The sequence below is a fragment of the Capra hircus genome, chromosome 6 (genome assembly GCF_001704415.2).
Source record: "Capra hircus breed San Clemente chromosome 6, ASM170441v1, whole genome shotgun sequence".
NCBI classification, from domain to species: domain Eukaryota; kingdom Metazoa; phylum Chordata; class Mammalia; order Artiodactyla; family Bovidae; genus Capra; species Capra hircus.
In genome coordinates this window covers 87,025,354-87,050,164 of record NC_030813.1, presented here as the reverse complement: position 1 = coordinate 87,050,164, position 24,811 = coordinate 87,025,354, and the positions used below count along the sequence as shown (strand labels likewise).

General features: G+C 42.1%; 1 protein-coding gene across 3 annotated transcripts in view; it reads right to left on the bottom strand.

The window, feature by feature from the left end:
• SLC4A4 (solute carrier family 4 member 4) overlaps positions 1–24,811 on the bottom strand; it is a 369,377-nt gene that overhangs the window by 285,344 nt on the left and 59,222 nt on the right. For all 3 annotated transcript variants that reach the window (XM_018049558.1, XM_013964709.2, XM_005681740.3), the window contains exon 3: positions 5,656–5,835. In XM_018049558.1, coding sequence (XP_017905047.1) covers positions 5,656–5,835 — 180 coding nt within the window. The remainder of the gene's footprint in view (positions 1–5,655; positions 5,836–24,811) is intronic.

Sequence of the window (24,811 nt, the reverse complement as noted above, 5' to 3'; positions counted from 1 at the left end):
ACTAGTGAGCATTTTTAAATGTAAGTGATAAATCCACGAGCTCTGTGGATTGATTTCTTCCAACAGCTATGGGTGACAAGCAGCTCAACACCCCTGGGAGTCGTGTGCCTAGATCAAAGTAGTGCTTCAGCAATAGTTGAAATAATGAGGCAGTTTCCAAAGTGGAATAATTAAAAATCAAGGCCAACTTTAACATGGCAAGAGAAAAAGGCAGAGCAGGAAAGATCATGTATGAGGACTGCAAACAAGAAAATCACCTGGATTTTTATAAAGTGGAAAAGAGTGAGACCAACGGAAGCAATACCTATGTCTTCCTCTGCGGCAGTTCATCAACTCCACTGCTCCTCAATAAGCATCTATTAAGCAAAGAATAGCAAGAAGAGATAAGAAAGACGTCTTCAGTGATCAATGCAAAGAAATAGAGGAAAACAACAGAATGGGAAAGACTAGAGACCTCTTCAAGAAAATTAGAGATACCAAGGGAACATTTCATGCAAAGATGGGCTCGATAAAGGACAGAAATGGTATGGACCTAACAGAAGCAGAAGATATTAAGAAGAGGTGGCAAGAATACATGGAAGAACTGTACAAAAAAGATCTTCACGACCCAGATAATCATGATGATGTGATCACTAATCTAGAGCCAGACATCCTGGAATGTGAAGTCAAGTGGGCCTTAGAAAGCATCGCTACAAACAAAGCTAGTAGAGGTGATGGAATTCCAGTGGAGCTCTTTCAAATCCTGAAAGATGATGCTGTGAAAGTGCTGCACTCAATATGCCAGCAAATTTGGAAAACTCAGCAGTGGCCACAGGACTGGAAAAGGTCAGTTTTCATTCCAATTCCAAAGAAAAGCAATGCAAAAGAATGCTCAAACTACCACACAATTGCACTCATCTCACACGCTAGTAAAGTAATGCTCAAAATTCTCCAAGCCAGGCTTCAGCAATACATGAACCGTGAACTCCCTGATGTTCAAGCTGGTTTTAGAAAAGGCAGAGGAACCAGAGATCAAATTGCCAACATCTGCTGGATCATGGACAAAGCAAGAGAGTTCCAGAAAAACATCTAATTCTCCTTTATTGGCTATGCCAAAGCCTTTGACTGTGTGGATCACAATAAACTGTGGAAAATTCTGAAAGAGATGGGAATACCAGACCACCTGACCTGCCTCTTGAGAAATCTGTATGCAGGTCAGGAAGCAACAGTTAGGACTGGACATGGAACAACAGACTGGTTCCAAATAGGAAAAGGAGAACGTCAAGGCTGTATATTGTCACCCTGCTTATTTAACTTATATGCAGAGTACATCATGAGAAATGCTGGACTGGAAGAAACACAAGCTGGAGTCAAGATTGCTGGGAGAAATATCAATAACCTCAGATATGCAGATGACACCACCCTTATGGCAGAAAGTGAAGAGGAGCTAAAAAGCCTCTTGATGAAAGTGAAAGAGGAGAGTAAAAAAGTTGGCTTACAGCTCAACATTCAGAAAACGAAGATCATGGCATCTGGTCCCATCACTTCATGGGAAATAGATGGGGAAACAGTGGAAACAGTGTCAGACTTTATTTTTGGGGGCTCCAAAATCACTGCAGATGGTGACTGCAGCCATGAAATTAAAAGACGCTTACTCCTTGGAAGAAAAGTTATGACCAACCTAGATAGTATATTCAAAAGCAGAGACATTACTTTGCCAACTAAGGTCCGTCTAGTCAAGGCTATGGTTTTTCCTATGGTCATGTATGGATGTGAGAGTTGGACTGTGAAGAAGGCTGAGTGCCAAAGAATTGATGCTTTTGAACTGTGGTGTTGGAGAAGACTCTTGAGAGTCCCTCGGACTACGAGGAGATCCAACCGGTCCATCCCGAAGGAGATCAACCCTGGGATTTCTTTGGAAAGAATGATGCTAAAGCTGAAACTCCAGTACTTTGGCCACCTCATGCGAAGAGTTGACTCATTTGAAAAGACTCTAATGCGAGGAGGGATTGGGGGCAGGAGGAGAAGGGGACTACAGAGGATGAGATGGCTGGATGGCATCACTGACTTGATGGACGTGAGTCTGAGTGAACTCCAGGAGATGGTGATGGACAGGGAGGCCTGGCGTGCTGCGATTCGTGGGGTCGCAAAGAGTCGGACATGACTGAGCGACTGAACTGAACTGAACTGAAGCATATACATTGGGCTTCCTAGGTGACACTAATAGTAAAGAACCACCTACCAACACTGGAGACCTAAGAACCTCAGGTTCGATCCCTGGGTCAGGAAGATCCCCTGGGGAAGGGCATGACAACCCACTCCATACTCTTGCCTAGAGAATTCCATGGACAGAGGAGCCTGGTGGGCTCCAGTCCATAGGGTCGCATAGAGTCAGACATGACTGAATTGACTTAGCACGCGCACACACACACACACACACACACACACACACACTCTGTACCAGGCACTGTGCTAGGTGCCAGAGATAACATAGGAGAAGAAGACAAACCTGATCCAAGCTCTCAGGGAGCTTATGCTGTCCCATCAGCACAAGACAAAACTGTAGGGTATTTTTACTAACAGTAGGTTAGTAAACTCCTGAAGTGAAACATGTATTATGAAGGAAAGAGATGAGAACTGTGGAAGACCAACACTGGAGAAGCTATTAACACATCAGATAGAATAGCAGGGCAAAGCATCTCTCTCTGAAGAGACAACACTTTGAAGGTGGAACATAAAGGCAGAGAAAAGCTAACCAGAGCAAGAATGAGGGACCATTCCAGAAAGACAGTATTGCACAAGCAAAGGTCCTGAGGCAGGAAAGGTTTGGACACCACTGAAAAATCCGTGTGGCTGAATTACAGTGAACAAGGAGCAAGTAATGCAAAGGACTCTAGTGGGACACAGTGGGCCCTGAGGCTTGACCGGGATTTCATTCTAAAGAGGGAATGGTATGACCCAATTTGCACTTTGTGATAATCACTACTCCCTCTGTGTGGGAAAAGATGTGAAACGCAGAGGCAGTTCCAGTTGTCTTAAGCAAGAGAGTAGGATTCCCTGGATCAGAATATGGCAGTCAACATCAAAAAACAATAGACAGATTCAGATGTATTTCAGATGCAGAACCAACAAAAGTTATTGACATGTTGCAGATGAGGGTGACAGGAAGGAGAAAATCAGAGATGAGTCTCATTAAGGGGCTCTATTTCCAGGTGGGTTTTTTCAGTAGTGACAAGCACCACCTGATATAATGCCAGGTCCATGCAAGAATCTGGTCCAGGGGGCCTGGCATGCCTGTAGACATAAGTTACTTAAAAACCACAGATTTAAGAACAAGAGAAACTTTTGTCTTCACGTTGGCTCCAGAGCCCTATAGGTTCCCTGAAATCACAGGCTTAAATATCCCTTTTCATCTGAGTGCAACGATTTTTAAGTAGAATTGCACCAGATAAACCAGTTACCAACCCATCTAGTCTCCATGATAAGCAGTGGAGAAAATAGAGTAATTTCTTTGAGGATCTTCATGTCATGTTGGATGATTCATATCAAATATGTCACAGGCATATGATAGCATAATTTATTGACTAGTAGAAAATAACTAACTGTAAAATACAAATTTATTGATCATTTCTTTGTTATCATTGTCCTTAACAATGATGTCTCCATAGGATCGCTTCAGAAACCAAATATACAACACAATCCAGTACTCTCCAAGGAGGAGACCTCTAAGGGTAAAGAGCAGGAAGTGCCTTCCGTCCTCTACATGCTCTACTCAAACTGGTCTCCAGAGGCCACAGGAAGTCACAGCATTCCAGGGAAGACAGAGATTCAGCCTCAGTGCCTTTCTGACCTGTTCATCCCTATTACCTACTTGAGTATTACTGGCATAGTTTCCACTGCCTTTCCTAAAAAGCTATTACATAATGATCATCTCAAAATCCTGTGGCCCATTTGTGTAGGTGAGCATCTCTTTCCCTTTTAGTATTTATAGAGATGATGCACTCTTGTTCTTAAATTGCAGAATGAGAGATGATAAGACAGACAGACACAGACACACAGACACAGACAGACAGACACACACACACACACACACACACACACACACACACACTGGAGACAGCACCTCTGATTCTGGCTCAGGTCTTACCAAAACAGATAGCAAATCAAGATAAACTAGTAATGTATTTGGAAAGGAATGTTATCTTTCGTTCCTCCAGACTATTAACTGTGACCTTTTTTGTCTGCATTTCAAGGACTTTGCTTGAAACAGACCCCATTTTTTTTAGTCAACATACAAACAATGCCTTTCAGAAAGGCTCTCCCCCAGAGTTCCAGTGAAAAGCATGGAACTTCTGCCTCCTGTCCTCTGGTCCCATGTAAGTCTTACATTTACTCCAACACTTTAAACTTTTAATTCAGTGGTCCATCTCCAAACTGTCCTCAAAACATTCCTCTTTAATTCAGTGGTCCAGCTGACAGCTCCTCTCCACATAAGTATCCCTCTACTTCCTAAGCCACCTGCTCAGCTCCAGTAGAGACTATAAAAAAAATTCACAGATTCGCATCACTACACTTCACACCCTCATATTTAACTCTGTAAACTCACTTTCAACAGTTCTGAGCTATTAATTCTAATTTAGCCTCTCATCACCTACGAAGACTGAATTGGATCTTTATCTCTGCCACCCATGATGGATTTTATTGCAAGTTCTGGATTTCTGCAACTGTAGCAAAGAGAGGAAGAACTGGGCTGAGCGCGCCAACATGAAAAGCTGTCACTATGCAACTCATGTTGGGGAATCTTCCCAAACTGGCATATGTTTCTGCTGCTTTTCGCTTCTACTGCATATATTTGTTCTCACTCCAGCCACAAAGCTGCCCAGATAGCCCAACGTTCTCCACATCAAAAGAAACCAAAGCAACAGACACATAAACCCAAACACACATCAATCCGCTTGAATCCAAGGATGTGGTTTGACCTCCTGCTATTCTGTGCCAAGTAACACCTCTATCCAAAGTCTGATGATGGCTAATAGTTTCAACATTTTCAGAACTGCGTCACTCTCAATGACCCTCTGATTTTGCGGATGTTTTCCCACTATTCTTTTTTAAATCAACCTGGCTAAATGTAACCTATAATCCTGTAAATGTCATGTAAATATGTATGCATGTATATGAGGAGGGCATGACAACCCAGTCCAGTATTCTTCCCTGGAGAATCCCCATGGACAGAGGAGCCCGGAGGGCTACAGTCTGTAGGGATGCAAAGAATTGGACAAAACTGAGTGGCTAAGGACAGCACAGTACGTGTGTGTGTATATATATACACACACATATACATAAAAATTTCTTGAAAAATTTCCCAGTTACTGCTGATAACTTCAGTTAAATATCACCTATAACACTCTGTCCTACTTCACTAATGGAAACACAAAATGCCAAACGCCTAAACACTGTCAGATCTCTTCTGACCAGCTCAGAATTTTACCAGGTCTCCTCCTAGACCAATCTACAGGGACAAGAAAAGCATCACCTCCAGAGACATTATGCTTTAGAGGCGAGCATCCCAGCATCACTGTACCCCTCCTCATTCACCCTAAGATCTTCAAGCGTGTCTTTCCCAAGGCCAGGGGAGGGAGGCAGGGAGGGAGGCACCAGCACCCAGGGGGAACTCACTGAGAGGCTTCAGGATGCTGCTGCTGGACTCATCCGCATTCTCCACATCTGACTTGTCAGAATAGTTCTCAGAGATTCTCTCCTTTTCCTTCTTTTCTCGGTGGCCTGTCTTTCTCTTGTGACGTCTCCTTCTCCGGTAGCTCTTTGGCACATGGACCCCAATGTAGATGGTGTGGTGGCCTGAGGAAGGAACACAAATCACCAGTCATTTCAAACCACAGTCTCGGCTACACAGAAATCACACAAGACCCAGAGGTCAGGAAAAAAAAAGAAAAAAAGTCCATAAATTCAACATTACCATTTCATATTTGACAAACTGGAAAACTAAAACTGCCTTCCAATTTTCATTGAACTAGATTGTAATTCAACCTGCTGGCTGGTACCAGGATTCAGTGAGGGTGTGCTCTAATTCTATCCAGATAGACTCTTTATTTTTAAGCAATTCAAAGAATACTGAACTAGAAATCAGGAATCCTTGATTCTGGTCAAACCTCTGCCATCAGAGAGCTATCTGACCTTGAGCAGGTAACTTAGTCATTCTGGGCCTCAATTTCTTCATTTATATAATGAAGGTCTTAAACTGGGTAATCCTTAAGAGTCCTCTCCAGTGCCAACTTTCCTGGAGCCTATGATTATACTGAATAGAGTGATGAAAAAGGAGTTATTGGGAAAAGGGTGAAAAAGTCCTAATTCAAAGTTCAAAAAGTCATTCTGCGGGTATAAGGTTTACACTAAAACTCTTTTTACCCAATCAGCAGAATAGAGACTTAGAACTGGGACAAACTAAGAAAAAAATGAGACATACTTAGAGAGAAAATTTTAGAAATACTCAAATGTTCACACTAGGAAACAGCTAAAATGAATGTCAGCTACAGTGCCATTCTCATTTTTCTTTTTTCGTTTGCAAAAGTGTCTAAAAACTGGTTGTTGCTGTGATAAAAATAAACCCAGCCCAGTAAAGACTGCCTTGAAGAGAAGGGCATGAGGAAAAGAGATTGTGAAATGCTTTTAGTTCTCGAGATGGAAGGAACTGCAATACTGACAAGTGGTATTATTTTTACAAAATCTGATAAGACAGAAAAAAAAAAAAAGGAACTCAAAGTTCTACATCTTTTTTTCCACTGGAAACCTTTTACTTTCACTTTATACGCGGTCTGACTTCTGAATGTGGGAACCACCATTTCGGAAGCAATGTGAAAACTTCTTTTCTTTTTGAATTGCAAAACAGATGAGATTATCTAGGGATTTCCTCCACATTCTGGAATTATTCCTTAATGACCACTGTATAGCACCAAAGACAATAAATATCACACACTCACATGCAAGACACATACATGCAAATGTCTGATGAAAATACCATGAATTCCTTTCCACTGTCACTCACCAGGCATATCTAAAAACACTAATTCACAGGGGTGTTCCCTCAAACTGGAAGGATTAAAACAATTATATCAAGAAAGATGTTCCAATCAAGAATGCAGAACCCCATGTGAATGAATAGGTAGTCAAAAAAAAAAAATCTGATACTTGGAATGAAGTCTGAAACATATAAAACATGAAGTCCCTGCCCCCAACACATACAAAGACACACAAACACCCAGGCACACACACCAACTCAGCTACTAAAAAGCACAGTGAAAATCCCCCCGCAGAATGTGGTGCCAATGAGAAATTTATCATCTCTAACCATTTACAAGCAAATTGTTCTCATGGGAAAGCTATATTATACTAGGAAGTAGGAAATGTCTAAAAAACAATGTGAATTAAGAAACAGTGTCAATTGTTTCCTGCGCTCCAGTTATTGAGGGAGTCCTGAAGCTTTATCTCAAGTCACACAATATATGTAAGCAAAGCATCCAGTGTCTTTGGTAAATCAAACACTGAAAGCTTGGTTGCCTTGGGTCAGGAAATAAAAAAACATCATGAAAAATGTTCAGAAGTCAAAGAAAAAAATTTAACCTGTCACATTAACTATTTTCTTATTAAAAAATAGTAACTAAGCAAAAAGAAAAAAAATAGTAATTAAACTGCAAGAGTCAAATGGATGTTATATGTAAGGATTTTTTTGTAATATCTTTAGCCAAATCTGCATAGTGTATTTGCTAGATCATTTAAAAGACAGTTCGTGTGCATGCTAAGTCACTTCAGTCATGTCCCATTCTTTGTGATCTTATAGACGACTGTAGCCCACCAGGCTCCTCTGTCCATGGAATTCTCCAGGCAAGAACACTGGAATGGGTTGCCAGGCCTTACTCCAGGGGATCTTCCAGACCCAGGGATCGAACCCACATCTCTCATGTCTCCTACATTGGCAGGCAAGCTCTTTACCACTAGCGCCACCCAGGACGCCCAAAAGACAGTTTATATGGGCTGATAAGATTTGAAGGTAAGATTTCTAGCTATCAAGTGTTGATGTCAATCCAACAAAAGGATCAGCGTGATGTAGACAGTGAGCTTTCAAAGCCCAGGAGAGAAATGCACCTTACCCTCTGGAACCTAACTGGAGTTGTCATCACCACAAAAATGGTGCCATTTTATTTCCATTGCAATCCTAGGCCTCATGGCTGCCTTATGAATTAGACTCAGCTGATCCCCATCTCCTCCAGCTCCTCCTTCAGACACTCCACCCAACCACAAGTGGGGGACACATGCTGCCCCATGGAGCCCAAGTACCAACCACAAAAGTGGTTCCTTTTAAGATATTTCCAATTTCAGACATTTTTATCAGCTTTATTAAGGTACAGTTCTTCACATGCCATAAAATTCACTCATTTTAAGAGTTTATCTTTCTACTTTAATCTCTGACATGTCTGAGATTTTTCTGGAATAAAAACTAGTATTTTATAAAGTAAAAGAAAAGAAAAAGAGAGTATATATTGAATGATTTTTAGCTTATTTACAGAGAGTTGTGCAACTATCGCCATAATCCAATTTCAGAACCTGGCTACCAATCAACAAAGATCCCCCATGCTCATCCACAATCACTCTCTGTTCCCACTCCCATCCCTTAGTACCCCTCAGGCATCTTTTATGCTGTCAGTGATGGGCTCCGGGAAGCTACAATTCTCTGGTACCCACATGCTATGAACTTTTGGGGGACCCCTCACAGCAGAGCAGAACAGAACATGCTTTGGGTAAGGAAGCTCTCTCCTTCCAAGAGTGGTCAGAGGAAAGCATCACTGACCTGAGTAATTCAAAAGCAAAGCATCAGGAAACTCAAACAGGGGCTCTGTATCAACCAAAACGGGTGGGATGGCGAGGGAGATGAGAAGGAGTTTCAAAAGGGAGAGGATATAGGTATACCTATGGCTGAGCCATGTTGAAGTTTGACAGAAAACAGCAAAATTCTTCAATAAGAAATTCAGCAATTATCCTTCAATAAAAAATAAATAACTTTTTTTTAAAAAGGCAAAGCATCCTCCTTTTCCTCTCAGACATTACTAGTAACTAAATTTTCCTTTTCTGTCTTTGTTCAGATAAAGGAAAAGGGATAGAGTCCCAAGGTTAAACAAACCTTCGGGACCTAAGGAACAGTGTCTGTGTTTCAGGAGTTGCTTCTCAACCTCTTTTCATTTCAGCTTCTTTGCCCACAGGAGAGAGGAAGGCAGCATCACTTTGGTGGGTAGGGGAAAGGCACGGTTTCTCAAAATGATGACCAAATATTTTATAAGCTGTATATGCTAAGTACCAAACATACCAAAAGTAAAGTGAGCTGGAATGAAAGCATTCTTATCACCCCCACAAAATACCTGTCTTTAGGGTCAATAGAAGCAGTGTTACTGATTTTTTTTAATGCTATTACAAATAAGAATATCATGGTGAAGGTGAAGTCGCTCAGTCGTGTCCGACTCTTTGCGACCCCGTGGACTGTAACCTACTAGGCTTCTCTGTCCATGGGATTCTCCAGGCAAGAATACTGGAGTGGATTGCCATTTCCTTCTCCAAGGATCTTCCCGACCCAGGGATCGAACCCAGGTCTCCCGCATTGGAGGCAGACGCTTTAACCTCTGAGCCACCAGGGAAGAACATCATAGTTGATCTCAATATTTATTTTCATTAAAATATCTTTACCTGTTTCAGAGATATGCCATGAAAACCGATGGCTATTTTTAAAATTACAACTCACCAAATGACAGCAAGCTCTTAGGAAAGCCATAGAGGTGGAGGATATAGTATTATTTTCAGTGTAAAATGAAAAGGGGAAACTTGATAGACAAGCCTTCCAATTCAGCAAAAGTCTACAAAATAGTAAGATGCTCGGAGAATCAGAGATAGTTAACTGTTTAACTTACGAGGGAATACGTTTTAGGCTCAAAAGAAAAAAATTCTCCCCTAGTGAGTGAAAGTCTCTCAGTCATGTCCAACTCTTTGCAACCCCATGGTATAGTCCATGGAATTCTCCAGGCCAGGATACTGGAGTGGGTAGCCTTTCCTTTCTCCAGGGATCTTCTCTAGGGACTGACCCAGGGATCGAATTCGGGTCTCTCGCATTGCAGGCGGCTTCTTTACCAGCTGAGCCACCAGGGAAGCCCAAGAATACTGGAGCGGATACCCTATCCCTTCTCTGGCGGATCTTCCCAACCCAGCAATCGAACTGGGATCTCTGGCATTGCAGGTGGATTCTTTACCAGTTGAGCTACCAAATGTCAGTAAAGACTGCTTCCAAAGATAATGTAAAAAGAAGGAGCAAAAAAATTTATTAGCTATAATTCATAAGGAAACGGCGATTGGTTTAAATGTTATTAAAATAAAGGTTACATTCTTGCTACTCAAAATTTTGTAGAATAAAACTACTGGAATCTGCATTTGACAGTGTTCACTTAGGTGTGAGTCAAAGGGCATTCAGTTCTAGATTTGGCAGGGCCTCAGCAGCATGTGTTCAAATAAATACCCTGCATACCTTTCTGTGACAGATGGTGCAAGTTCTCAACAAACTCTAAATATCTTGAGAATATCTCACAATCCAACCACAGCCAGTACTCCTGGGAAGAAAACATAGCTTTTCTGGTTATCTCCAGCCTTCGGAAATTATCACCAGGTGATCCATGTTTCTTCCCGCTTTCACATGCTCCACCTCAGGGGAGAGCAGAAGCCCTCCGATGCACTCATGTCCACTTCTCCCAGTTCCTAAAATATTTCTACACTAATGGCATTGAGAGTTGCTATTGTGATTTGAGGCCACCAGAGAGCTCTTACACTTAGTAACTGTAGTCATTTAAGGGAAAGAGGCTTCCACAGATACCCACTTCACTACCAAAGATGATTTAGGACTTTGAAGAACGAAACCCATCAAGTGAGTCAAGCTAAAATTTCTGTAGAGAACTGAGTGGTTAACAATATATGCCTCTCTATGCAACACAGATCATTAGCTCCTTTAAGAAACATAAATGAGTGAGTGAATCAAAGTCGCTCAGTCATGCCAATGCTTTCCGACTCCATGGACTATCCAGTCCACGGATTTCTCCAGGCCGGAATACTGGAGCGGGTAGCCTTTCCCTTCTCCAGGGGATCTTCCCAACCCAGGGATCGAACCCAGATCTCCCACACTGCAGGCAGATTCTTTACCAGCTGAGTCACCAGGAAAGCCCTCGGGAAACGTGGTTCTATGTTTATATACATGCAGATGACAGAAGTCACTTATGGAATTCTCACAAAGGTGCCAGGTTGTGCTAGGTCTCCTCTTTCTATCCCCTCATGCCATCCTCACCACTGCACGAGTTAAGTGAACGACAGAGGATGAGATGGCTAGATAGCATCACCGGCTCAATGGACATGAATTTGAGCAAACTCTGAGTGACCGTGGAGGACAGAGGAGCCCAGCAGGTACAGTCCATGGGGTAGCAAAGATTTGGACACGACTTAGTGACTGAACAACAACATCGCCATTGTACAGGCAAAGAAACCAAGGTTCAGGGAAGTCAAGGATACTGTCACCAGCTAACTCATAAAATACTACAAAAAAGGGACTTTTCTGATTGTCCAGTGGTTAAGACTCTGAGCTCCCAATGCAGGGAGCCGAGGTTCGACCTCTGGTCGGAGAACTAAGATCCCACATGCTGCAAAGCATGAACAAAAAAAAATTTTATTAAAAAAAAGATATTAATCTCTTTTTAAAAATCCCTCAGAAATATCTCCCAGGTCTCAACATTAAAAATAGTGAGTGCTTCATCACTGCTTTGGTGGTGCTTTGTCTGTTTTTAGGGGGCTTTTTTGTGATAGACACTGTATTTGTACTATCTTATAACTGATATTTCCTTCCTCATGTTGACAGCTAGAAATAGAAGAGACAAATCTCAGGCCAACCTGCAATGGGTAGATAGTTTTGTGACATGCATTTTAAATACTAACCTCACGCTTTCAACTTTTCAATGGTTACTTCCTGTTCGGGTTGAAATTTTTTAGAATAAGGCAGCATATAAATATTTTTTAAAACCTGAGATGTCAGTACCAGGGGTAGAGGCTGAGGGTCGCCATCGGGGAATGTAGATTTCTAGCCAGAGAGTTAATGGGTCCTTGGTGGTCCTTTAAGTACACTGAAATCTACCAGTCTAAATCTTTGTCCAGAAATCTACCTTGCCCCAAGGCCACCCTACCCTCAGCCAGCCCCAGGCTCCTACAGAACATCACTAATTAAATTCTGAGGGATGTCCCCAATTTTATTTTTCTACATTGTTCCTGTTTCTATCATCAATGGGATTTCTGTTCTCTCTGGTTCAAAACAAAGATTCTACAACACTTGGGACTTTACATCGTTCTTTCAGAACCAATCAGCAATATTCCCCAAGCATAAGTTAAATGCTGCCTTTCTTGGCTTATCTAAAGTAACCTGGTCTTATGCCAAGGTGCCTGAAACTTGTAGCTATTGCCAAGAAGGATATAGGGGAAGGAGACAAATTAAAGAGAGATTTATTATTTCTTTTTAATTATGAAAAGAAAAATGTTGGAAAAGGAGGCAAGAGACCCTGGATGTGGGATAGACTGTCTAAAAGATGCTGGAAAGACTATTTCTTGTACCAAAATGCATCTCAAAGGTATTTTGGAAGTGCATGCATAAGAAACCTTACAGAGAATCATAGTACCAAGTCCAGATGCCAGAGAGGTTGTGTATTTCTCACTTTATATAATAAGAAACAGATCAGTCTGTCTAATCCTAAACACTTTAATAAAGGAAATAGAAGTAACTCATTAGTGCTTTTCCCACAGACCCATAAGAGTGTCCGTAACCAGTTCTATTAAGATATAATCAATGCAACATTGCTAATTTACTTCGCCATAAATACCAGTTCATGAAAAGAAAAACTCACTTTGAAAGGAATGTTATAATTTTGCATTTAACAGGGGGTAAGTCAGCCCCTTTGGTTAGATGTTTGCTTGACAGTCCACAAAACAGATCCCACTACTCAAGAAAAGGGATCATTTCTATTCTTATATTTTGGATAGGGCCAACTTTTCACACAGAAAAAATAATAATAATAATGCACGTGTTTCTTAAAAGTTTATTGCATGCTACATATGTCATTTATTTACAGGCCATTCTGAGTGCTGATTAGTAATCTATTTTAATATTAATGCTACCAATTACACTTAGGAGCAGGCATGCAAGCAAATAAGTAGTAAAAGTGATGAAAAACAGGGAAATACTTTTCTCCCCACTGAATGACATGGGACTTTTGTTCACTGAAAACCTCCCAGAAATTCTTAAGGCAACTTAAGGTACCCCAAGCAAGACTGATAAGAAATCTCAGCTTGTTACCTGGTATTTACTGAGCAGAGTACTTTTAATATTTAATATTTGATGATGAAAATGATAACAATCTCGAGGCAAAACAAACAGCACAAGGAAAAGGTCTCAAAGTGGAGTTGAGCTTATGCTAACTTAGCTAAACTCTTGTCCTAAAGAACAAGCTAAAGCTCAAAAAACTTTTGCACTTGCTTTACAAGGGCTCATTTTTAGCAAAGTAGTTCTAATCACAGTTTTTAGGTAGGTAGGCTACAGTCCATGGGGTTGCAGAGTCAGACAAAACTGAGCAACTAAGCACAGCACAGCAAAGGTGAGGAACCTATGACCACACACTGAAGTTATACTTTCATTACAGCTAATAGCTGTAATGGGCTTCCCTGGTGGCTCACAGGTTAAAGCGTCTGCCTGGAATGCGGAAGACCTGGGTTCAGTCCCTGGGTTGGGAAGATAACAGAGGCTAAAACTGACCAGCACTGTATAAAATCTGAATCAGTGCATATTTTTAAAGAAATACAGCTTTCTTATATTTAGTGATCATCCATTATTTGAAAATATCTAGGCCACGACGACGACTTAAAGGCACTACGGGAGCCAACCTTGATGAGTAAACAGGACTAAAAATCATGTTATCTTTTATAAACTGTAGCTCCTGAAGTGCTTCACAATCTCTAAAAAACTGCTTGTCCACAGTAATTTTAACTCTGCTCTAGCAAAACCTCTTTTAGCACTAGTGGTAAGGAATCTGCCTGCCAACCCAGGGGATGTAAAAGACTAGGTAGGGTTCGATCCCTAGGTGGGGAAGATGTCCTGGAGAAGAGAATGGCAACCCACTCCAGTATTCTTTCCTGGAGAATCCCATGGACAGAGTCGATGGGGTCACATAGAGTCAGACATGACAGAAGCTACTTAGCACACACGCACATAGTTTTAAAGTATAATCAATATTTATACCTATATCTATATATATTTATGGGTTTTCCTGGTGGCTCAGACAATAAAGAATCCACCTGCAATGCGGGAGACCTGGGTTCGACCCCCGGATTGGGAAGATCCCCTGGAGAAGGGAACGGCTACCCACTCCAGTATTCTTACCTAGAGAATTTCATGGACAGAGGAGCTTGGGGGGCTACAGTCCATGGGGTGGCAAAGAGTCAGACACAACTGAGCAGCTAACATTTTTTAACACATTTATATTGAGATGTGTGTGTGTGTATATATATATATATATGCACAATATATATACAATATAATATATACAGTCTCTACATAGAGGGATAGAGAGCTAAACATCATTTTTCTGGACAAGCCAAATCCAATGTCAATAAAATATCCTCCATTGTGTATAGTGCACAAAGATGCACAGTAAATGCTGTTCTTATCTCTCCCTCCTATTTCCAAAGAGGGGAAAGAAAGCCCCATTTCTCTTCCTTCCCACCCACTTTGAGCCCTGACAATAACTTGTGAACACCCTCTGTTCTCCAGAGAAGGTACTCCAGAACACTCCCCCAGAGCACTCCCCCTGGGCAAGACAAAAGAACCAACTTTAGATCAAGGCTCCTGGAGAAGAAAATGGCAACCCACTCCAGTATTCTTGCCTGGAAAAATCCCCTGGACAGAGGAGCCTGATGGGCTACAATCCATGGGGTCGCAAAGAGTCAGACATGACTGAGCGACTTTCACTTTTAGATCAAGGCTAACTCACCCTTCAGTTAGCTGTCTAGTCATTATGCTGAGTTTAACTGTGCCGCAGAGGCAACACCTTCCATAACCCCAGTCTGCCCTACCCCTGCCAGGAGCCAGAGTCAGGTCATCACCATCCTGCTGCGGGAGGGTCTCCCCAGAGCTTTCACACTGTGGGTGCCAAGCCCCAGGGCTCAGGTCTGTCATCCTTTTTACTTGAAAGCACAGAGGAGAGTGGATTCAAAAGGTCTGGAAGGTCAGAGCCAGCCAGGGCAGTGCAAAGAGGAGCCACCTAACAGGAGGAGATGAACCCTTGACTCCCTCCTGACATCCCAGAACCCTGAAAGAGCTGGAGAATTTTAATGTGCAATACACATGCAGTCAGACAAAATCCACCTGTGAGCCAAACGCAGAGAACTGACAGTTTCCATTATCTCTCTTGTGGTCACCATTTGCACAACTGAATGGCAAGTAGGGCTGGAAGAGAGAAAACAAAGGCTAATCCAATGGTCATTGATAACCGGATTTACAATTGCAGCCAGAGAGGCAGCTTAGACAGACACATAAATGCACACATTCACACTCTCATTCTAACCGCATTGTCCGTCTGCAACTCTATTCTGGCTTCCCTTTTAGCACTAGCCTAAGCCCTGCTGGGCAATAGGAAGAGTAGACTTAGTCACTATAGACAGATAATCCACTATACAGTCAATGCACTCCCAGCTAATCAGGTATCAAACACCTAATATTAGTTCACATAATTCCCTCCTCTCACACACCTGTACATAGGTAAATGAGATTTGGATCATGCAGCTGGGGGGAGTGCCGGGGGAGCAGGTTGGAGGGGGCTAAAACAATGACCAAGAAAGAGAGAAAGTGCTACGAATGACTCAAACAGCACCAGTTCAGTCACTCAGTCGTGTCTGACTCTTTTCGACCCCATGAATCACAGCACGCCAGGCCTCCCTGTCCATCACCATCTCCCGGAGTTCATTCAGACTCACGTCCATTGAGTCAGTGATGCCATCCAGCCATCTCATCCTCAGTCGTCCCCTTCTCCTCCTGCCCCCAATCCCTCCCAGCATCACAGTCTTTTCCAATGAGTCACCTCTTCGCATGTGGTGGCTAAAGTACTGGAGTTTCAGCTTTAGCATCATTCCTTCCAAAGAAATCCCAGGGCTGTTCTCCCTTAGAATGGACTGGTTGGATCTCCTTGCAGTCCAAGGGACTCTCAAGAGTCTTCTCCAACACCACAGTTCAAAAGCATCAGTTAAGCCCAATTCCAGAATCATCATGACTATGATTTTCCACATGCACCCAGGAAAAGAAGACAGCATTCACTGACAGCAGCACATAATCACACTTTCAGAACTGAAATGACCTTAAATATCACCTGATTAAATCTCTTCATGTACCAATGAACCAAGTAAAGCCAAATAGCTAATGATGTACAGGCTGGGACTCTTGAAGCTCCTGGTTAAAAAAGGTTTCCTTTCTTACTTCCCCACTACCATGGTACTACACTCCACCCTACCCTCTATATTCCATTGTCTGCAAAATATAGCCAAGTGGGGACAAAAAAGATTAACCTTTTCAAGTTAGCAAATACAAAAGAGGACAAAACAGGCTCAGGAATTCTCTGAAAAATGTGTCTTATAATCACAGAATAACAAGTTTAAATCTACAACCCTTAGCTCTGTAAACTGCCCCAGAATATGAAGACACCTGTCCTCCCATGAGCACCTGAGGTCGTGCAGCCACAGGTCACGGGCTTGTGCCTTCTTTCCCTTGCACCTTTTCACAAGCTCTCCCAACACTTTTTATTCTTCTGCACTCAGTTCTTCCTATTCCCTGCTCTTCCAGGCTCCCCTTCCAGCTCTCAAGATGCAAAGGGACCAGATCTCAAGCACACATTTTGGAAGGAGCACTGTCCTGGTAAAGTTAAGAAGTCTGGCTCCTTGTCCTAGTGTTCCAAATTACCATCAGCATTACTGCAAGCAAATCACTTTACCTGCTCAAAGGCTTGTCTCTCCATCTGTAAGGTGAGAACGCTAAGCTACATTATCTCGTAGATGCTTTTGAGCTCTAAACGTTCTGTAATAATTCTAAGGATTTTAATTGGTTAAGTATAAAGAAGCACAGAAGGGAAAGGTTAAAAGGTTTTCTACTATTTCTCAAAGTCCCTCCACAACTACTTACGATGGTAGTTTTCTCTTTGGGCCTTCTTCAAGCTCCTCTGATTTGACTCTTTCCTGACAATGCCACCTAGACTGCTAAAAGCCACCAATCACCCTTTCCTGCCAAACTGACCAGTTACTTTTCGCTCCTCATCTACTTGACTCCAGACAGCACTCAGCACTGTCCATCACTGGCTCCTTGCTGAAAACAGTCTTCTCTTGGCCTCAGAAGACTTTTATGATTGCTCCTTCTCAGTGTCCAAAGCTTGGCATTAAAGAACACAGGCCAGTCCTCCTCCCACCCTTTTTTCTTCCTTTGGTAATGCCATCCATTCCTGTGGCTTAATTTTTTAACATTTTGTTTGGGGGATTTAAAAAAAATATTTATTTATTTATTGGTTTATTTGGCTGTGCCAGGGCTTCACTGCAACATATGGGATCTAGTTCCCTGACCAGGGATCGAATGCCGACCCCCTGCACTGGCAGCAAGGAGTCTTAGCCACTGGACCACCAAGGAAGTCCCCCCAAGGCTTCAAATACTAGCTAGCTCCCTGGGATTCCCAAACTTCTATCCCATCCCTATCCCTTCTTTTTAGCTCCAGCTTGTGTGGCCAAGTACTTTAGAGTTCTACTGAATGTCTCACAGGGGTCTCAAAGTCAAAAAGCTGAATGCCTACCTTCCTTTACTACTATCCCTCCAGTGTCCCTCATCACAAATGGCATGTAAGTCCCCAAACTGCTCAAAGCAGAAATCGAAAAGCAATCACCCCCCCCACCCGCACATCTTTCCATCAGCAAGTGCTGGCAATTCAACCCATCTTTTTTGTCCCAGGCTAAACCCTAAAATCACCTCTCAGTTGAATCTTAGCAACAGTCTCCCCACTTTTATCTTTGTCCTCTTGGGATGCTTTCTCCACTCATCAGCCAAAGAGATGTTTTTTAAAATGCAAATTTTGTCTGTCACTTTCCTGCTTACAACACCCTGTAGTGGCTCCCCAGTGCACACTAAATGAATCCTAAATCTTTAGCAAAAGTCATGAATTATCTGGGTTCCACCCACTTCTCAGAGAAGGCACTGGCAACTCACTCCAGTACTCCTGCCTGGAAAATCCCATGGAGGGAGGAACCTGGTAGGTTGCAGTCCATGGGGTCGTGAAGAGTCGGACACGACTGAGCGACTTCACTTTCACTTTTCACTTTCCTGCATTGGAGAAGGAAATGGCAACCCACTCCAGTGTTCTTGCCTACAGAATCCCAGGGACGGGGGAGCCTGGTGGGCTGCCATCTATGGGGTCACACAGAGTCCGACACAACTGACAAGACTTAGCAGCAGCAGCATCCACTTCCGGCCATTCTCCTGGTTCATGTGGTCCAGCTGCATGGGCCTTATTTTCACTTCTCAAACAGGCCTACTCACCACTGGGCCTTCACACATGCTGGCCTAGGAGGTTTGCCTCCTTCTTGACCTAGCTAATCCTCTTAACCCTTTAGGTCTCAAGTTAACATCACTCTACAGGAGATACATATCTTGGTCTCCATGTAAACTCACCCACAGGCATGATATACTCTCAAAATTATCATATCAGCCAACTTTGCATCCTTAAATGATGATGAGTTGATTTGACAACACATTAGTTACTGACCTAATTGGAATATGTTATCACTAGTAACACATTTGCCTGGAAAAGCAACATAGCAGAGCTTATATATCTGCAAGTGTTCTTACCATTTTTATAAGCTAAAAAAAATTACTAAAAGCTTTGTCCATCAAAGTTAATGAGAAGAGTTAATGAAATGCACTCAGTCTTGTCCAACTCTTTGCAACCCCATGGCCTACACAGTCCATGGAATTCTGCAGGCCAGAATACTGGAGTGGGCAGCTGTTCCCTTCTCCAGGAGATCGTCCCAACCCAGGGATCAAATCCAGGTCTCCTGCATTGCAGGTGGATTCTTTGCCAGCTGAACCACAAGGGAAGAGAAGAGTTAACATAATAATCAGCTAACTTGTTGATTATCAGATATCAGTACTAGCTTTAGTCAGGAAGCACTCTGCAGTCACAGCAAGCACTTGAGAAAGTGTTAAACACAAAAATAAATCACAGGCAAGGACCAGACCCAAAGAAGTTAACACCTTACATTTAAAGGATTCATCCTGGGGATTTCAAATTAGTTTCTTTAGATGGGGAAACAGTAGAAACAGTGTCAGACTTTATTTTTGGGGGCTCCAAAATCACTGCAGATGGTGATTGCAGCCATGAAATTAAAAGACGCTTACTTCTTGGAAGAAAAGTTATGACCAACCTAGATAGTATATTCAAAAGCAGAGACATTACTTTGCCAACTAAGGTCCATCTAGTCAAGGCTATGGTTTTTCCTGTGGTCATGTATGGATGTGAGAGTTGGACTGTGAAGAAGGCTGAAAGCCGAAGAATTGATGCTTTTGAACTGTGGTGTTGGAGAAGACTCTTGAGAGTCCCCTGGACTGCAAGGAGATCCAACCAGTCCATTCTGAAGGAGATCAACCCTGGGATTTCTTTGGAAGGAATGATGCTAAAGCTGAAGTTCTAGCACTTTGGCCACCTCATGCGAAGAGTTGACTCATTGGAAAAGACTCTGATGCGGGGAGGGATTGGGGGCAGGAGGAGAAGGGGACGACAGAGGATGAGATGGCTGGATGGCATCACGGACTCGATGGACGTGAGTCTGAGTGAACTGCGGGAGATGGTGATGGACAGGGAGGCCTGGTGTGCTGCGATTCATGGGGTCACAAAGAGTCGGACACGACTGAGCAACTGTACTGAACTGAACTGAACTGATACCCCTAGCCGTCTACGGGGTCACACAGAGTCGGACATGACTGAAGTGACTTAGCAGCAGCAGCAGCATACCCCTAGCAAAACTAGGAGATAAGGAAGCACCAATGCTGTTTCTTTGCATGAAAATCTGAGATTCAGAAATTAAGTAATTTGACAATGGCTTACTGCAAATATCAGAATCCTTAGAACATCTCTAGTAGGTGGAGAAGACAGGTGATTAACTGCACTCTGCATGAAGAAAACACAATCACACAAGCATGATCGGCCTCATGTCACCCAGAAAGACAGGGCAGAGCCAAGAACAGAAATAGGTCCTGAGACTCCTGGTCATCCACCACATTCTCTAACTCACAATACAGACTGAATTAAAGTACCTCAAACACCAGACGCTGACTGAATTTGCCAAATAAACATGTTATCTATTGGATTCAACTGTGTGCTACATCCAAGACACTGTCTTTATCTTCCAGCAAGGATAGAATCACATTGCAAATTTAATAATCAACTAGGGGGTAGGGTTGTGATTTAACTAATTCATAAAATGTGTGACTCTGGCCCTCTAAAGCTGGTATGTTGGCTGATTTCACGAAAATTCAGACACTCCTTTTGATTTCCAGAAGTTTTGGGCTTGTCAAAGGTATTGAGTAACCCACCATTAAGAGGGAGTAGAATCACGTCCCAAGAGGGCTGAGTCTGCTCTCCTTTCAAAGTCAACAGAGTATCAAGAAAGGTGAACATGTTGGATCTAGCACTTAGGATGGCTGACTTCTAATTCTAACTCCTGGTAAAGGTAAGAACAATTCAGCAGATTTAAAAGCTTTTGCAGCTATTCAGGGAAGGGAGTTATTTAAGTCACCTCTACTAATGATTCAATGGGTGTCACTCACCACCCTCCTTCCCTTCACCTTCATCCCACCTGGCAATCAGCAGCTTCAGGGGCACAATATTTGGAACCTCCTATGAACTCCTACTATGGCAGGCTCTCACCTCAGTCCCCTACGTGCTATCAGCCAAAAAAGTGAAATGAAACAGAACAAAACAAAATCCCATCAGCATGCCCACTTCAGCAACGGGAGAGCCTCCACTGAACTTTATTCAGTTTTATTCTACTCTTACTCTGCTCTCCCTCATCAGACCCACTTTTCAATTCCCAATGACTTTGAATCTTATAATGATAAAAATGGGGAAACACTTAGCTGAGGTTTGAATACTTAGTATTACTTCTATGCTATTGCATAATCTCATTGAATTGGCACCTAAATTATATAACAGCCAGTAGAGAACAGAATTATTCTAGTTCATGCTGCATATGGGGAAAGGAAAAAAAGAAAAACATATACACAGTGTGTATGTGTGTTTATATACATTACATATATAATAAACCCTTGAATCCTCCTCATTGGTAGGAAAATACCACACACTTAAATCTGTTTTCCAGAAGGGCAACTTTGCAGGCCTTATTATAATGGGCACACATTTATAATTTATCCTGTATGCAAGTATAATTAGTATATCTTTTCTTGGAAGAGGAGACAATTTCACAAATTAGAGGTAATGTCTATCGGAGAAATCTAACCATGGAAACCAGATCTCACACCCAGAGCCTAAAGGGAATCAGAACACGGTCAAAGAGAAATAGACAGCAGGCCTCAGGAAAATTCTCTTGACCTTCCTGGCTTGCCTCTTCCAAAGCAAGAAGCAGTATGTAAGTGTGGTTATTAGGAAGGCAAGGGATAGATGTTGGTAAAGATGAATTAAGAAAATAATGGGTTCAGGATGGAGGGGACACATATGCCTACAGCTGATTCATACTAATGTATGACAAAAACCATCACAATATTGTAAAGTAATTATCCTCCAATTAAAATAAATAAATAAAATTTTAAAAAAGAAAATAACAAACATTTTGGTAGTTCAAATTTTTTGGAATGATAATCACTGAAAATTATTGGTGAGGTTGTATCAATCAGAAAGTGAAAGAATAAGACAGTGATATAGTATAAAGTAGGCTTCCTCAACGGCTCAGCAGTAAAGAATCTGCCTGCAATGCACGAGCCTCAGGATATGTGGGTTCAATCTCTGGGTCAGGAAGATACCCTGGAGAAGGGCATGGCAAGCCACTCCAGTATTCTTGCCTGGAGAATCCCACAGACAGAGAAGCCTGGCAGGCTACAGTCCATAGGGTTCCAAAGAGCTGAACATCACTGAATCAACTTAGCATGCACACACGCCTTGTATAAAGTACTCCTATGCCTAATGTCAAGTACAGCAGTAACACTGTTTCTGGTCATTATTAAAACAGTTCTATGGTGAATGGTGTATTTGATTCTCATTGTGCAGAACCAAGAAATTCAAAATCCAAACTTTAAGTTTTGTTCTCCACTTATGCAATGCTTCAGCAACATAGCAAGTTTTAAACTTTTATTCCCAAACTGATGTTTAGTCACTCTGCCTTAACAACACATAAAAATTACAAATGATAGAGACTCCCCAAAATCAATATGAAACAACTCGTCTCAAAAATATGAGCAGATACAAAGCTTCAAGAAAGAAACTCAACCGTAGACAAAATTTGCTGCAAGTGTATTATTTCAGAATTTCTGGATCCTTGGAAAACATGACTCAAGTACCAAGTTCAATTCTGCAAACTTCTTGCCATAAAAGAATGTAGTCATCTAGGACAGAAAGTGGCTTCCAGAAGGCTTTAGCCCATACTGTACCACCAGGGAATTCTCTACAATTAGAAAACTCTGAGAAGGGATGTCTGATTCCTGCTTCCAAACCCCATGGAATTATCATCTGATTTCCTTGAAGCTCAAGCAATCTATATACAAATACTTAACTTCAGTGACACAGCAGGAGGTGTCAGAGAGCTGGGTGCTGCCTGCTTTAGGACCTCTGGCAGGCTTCCTGCTGAGGCCATGTCGAGAAAGAAGCAGGACGCTGAGAAAGGTCTGTGTCGGTTCAAAGTGCTCTGGGAACCCAAGCTACTTTTCAAGGGTCAACCCTTGAAACACCTGACCACACTTCCTCCAGGCTCGCCAACGTGTGGATGCATTGTTTCTTTTAAGAAGGCTTTTCCTTCAGCAATATTTGCCCAAGTATTTCCTCTGTACACACTGTTTTCTGGGCAATTATAGAGAACAGGAGAGAGGAGGTCAGCAAAATGCAACCTGACACTTACATCCAGCGCTCAGAATAGCGCTGACCCCAACCAGCCCCTCCCTTCCCATCCACTAGGTTCTCATTCACTCCTTCTTGGCAATTACGTCTTTTGACCATTGTAATTATTAACAAATGTCCACCAGGCCCCGCCTTTTCTTTAGAATACTACCTCCTCCAATACACATAAATATATCATCACAATATCCTCCAGTGAAAAACAGGTTTAAGTCATTATGATTTCATGTCTGTAAAATGTTGAGATCTTGACCTCCCAAAACACAAAAGCCACCAGTTCACCACTTCAGTCTCTCTCTTCAAAACACAAAGCAAAAGAAGGAAAAAGAATATGGTGGATGTGTTTATGGGGCTTCTTTTTCTTATCAGTATAAATGATGTACATACATCAATGACCTTTGCAAAATCAACTAGGATCGTTAGACAAAATATCATCTCATTTGACTAAGAGAAGAGAAATCTCTAACTGAAAATTTAAACAAAGGCTTTAGAGGACTATATAAATCAATTCTATATATGCTTCATTTGGTTTATTTACACATTCACTTCTTCACTCTTTCAACAAATATTTAGTGAATGTCTACTTTGTTCCTGACCCTGTCCTACTTTTTTACTTTTATTTCCCTAAAAATAACCTTCCTGTGAATTCCATGAATTTTCAACAACACACTCTCTCTTAATGCCTAACAGTAGACCTGGGAATTTGTAGAATTATTCTTCCATTTGGACAGATGGGAGCCCATTTCCTCTTGGACTTGGTTTTGAATGGAAAAGGAAAACCACTACAATATATCATAATGGATTTGAGAGCACTGATCAAACTTCAGAAATGCAGACCCATTTCAGCCAATATTGTATTTCTGTACTTTATGTTTCCTGAGTTGCTGCTTAGGATTGATGTTAAGAAAAGGGCCCCTCGTCATGAAGTTAGAGTTGCCAAGGCTTGCCAGGGAGTTACCTAGCCTTGCAGAGCCAAGGCCTTATCTCAAAGGATAAGGTGGAGTTTGCTCTTTTCCCCCTATTGCGAAATATGAGAATATTAAGTAATCTGTTTATATCATACAGATCCAAAACCCTCGCTGACTTTTTAAAGGATAAAATATCCAGAGAATTTCCTCCTCTTTAGAAAAAGCTACCTGGGATCTTCCTCTCTCAACCTTGGTTCACCCAACAAAATTTGCCAATTTCCCCTAAGTGTGTTTGAAATGAAAAATCAGTCTTGTTCCTCATAGTGGACATTTCTGGGTCCCCTTGAAAAGCAAGGAGATCAAACCAGTCAATCCTAAAGGAAATCAACCCTGAAAATTCATTGAAGGACTGAAGCTGAAGCTCCAGTACTTTGGCCACCTGATGCAGAGCTGACTCACTGGAAAAGACCCTGATGCTGAGAAAGATTGAGGGCAGAAGAAGGCGGCTACAGAGGATGAGATGGGTTGGATGGCATCACTGACTCAATGGACTTAAGTCTGAGCAAACTCAGGAAAACAGTGAAGGACAGGGAAGCCTGGAGTGCTGCAGTCCATGGGGTCACAAAGAGCTGGACCTGACTTAGCGACTGAACA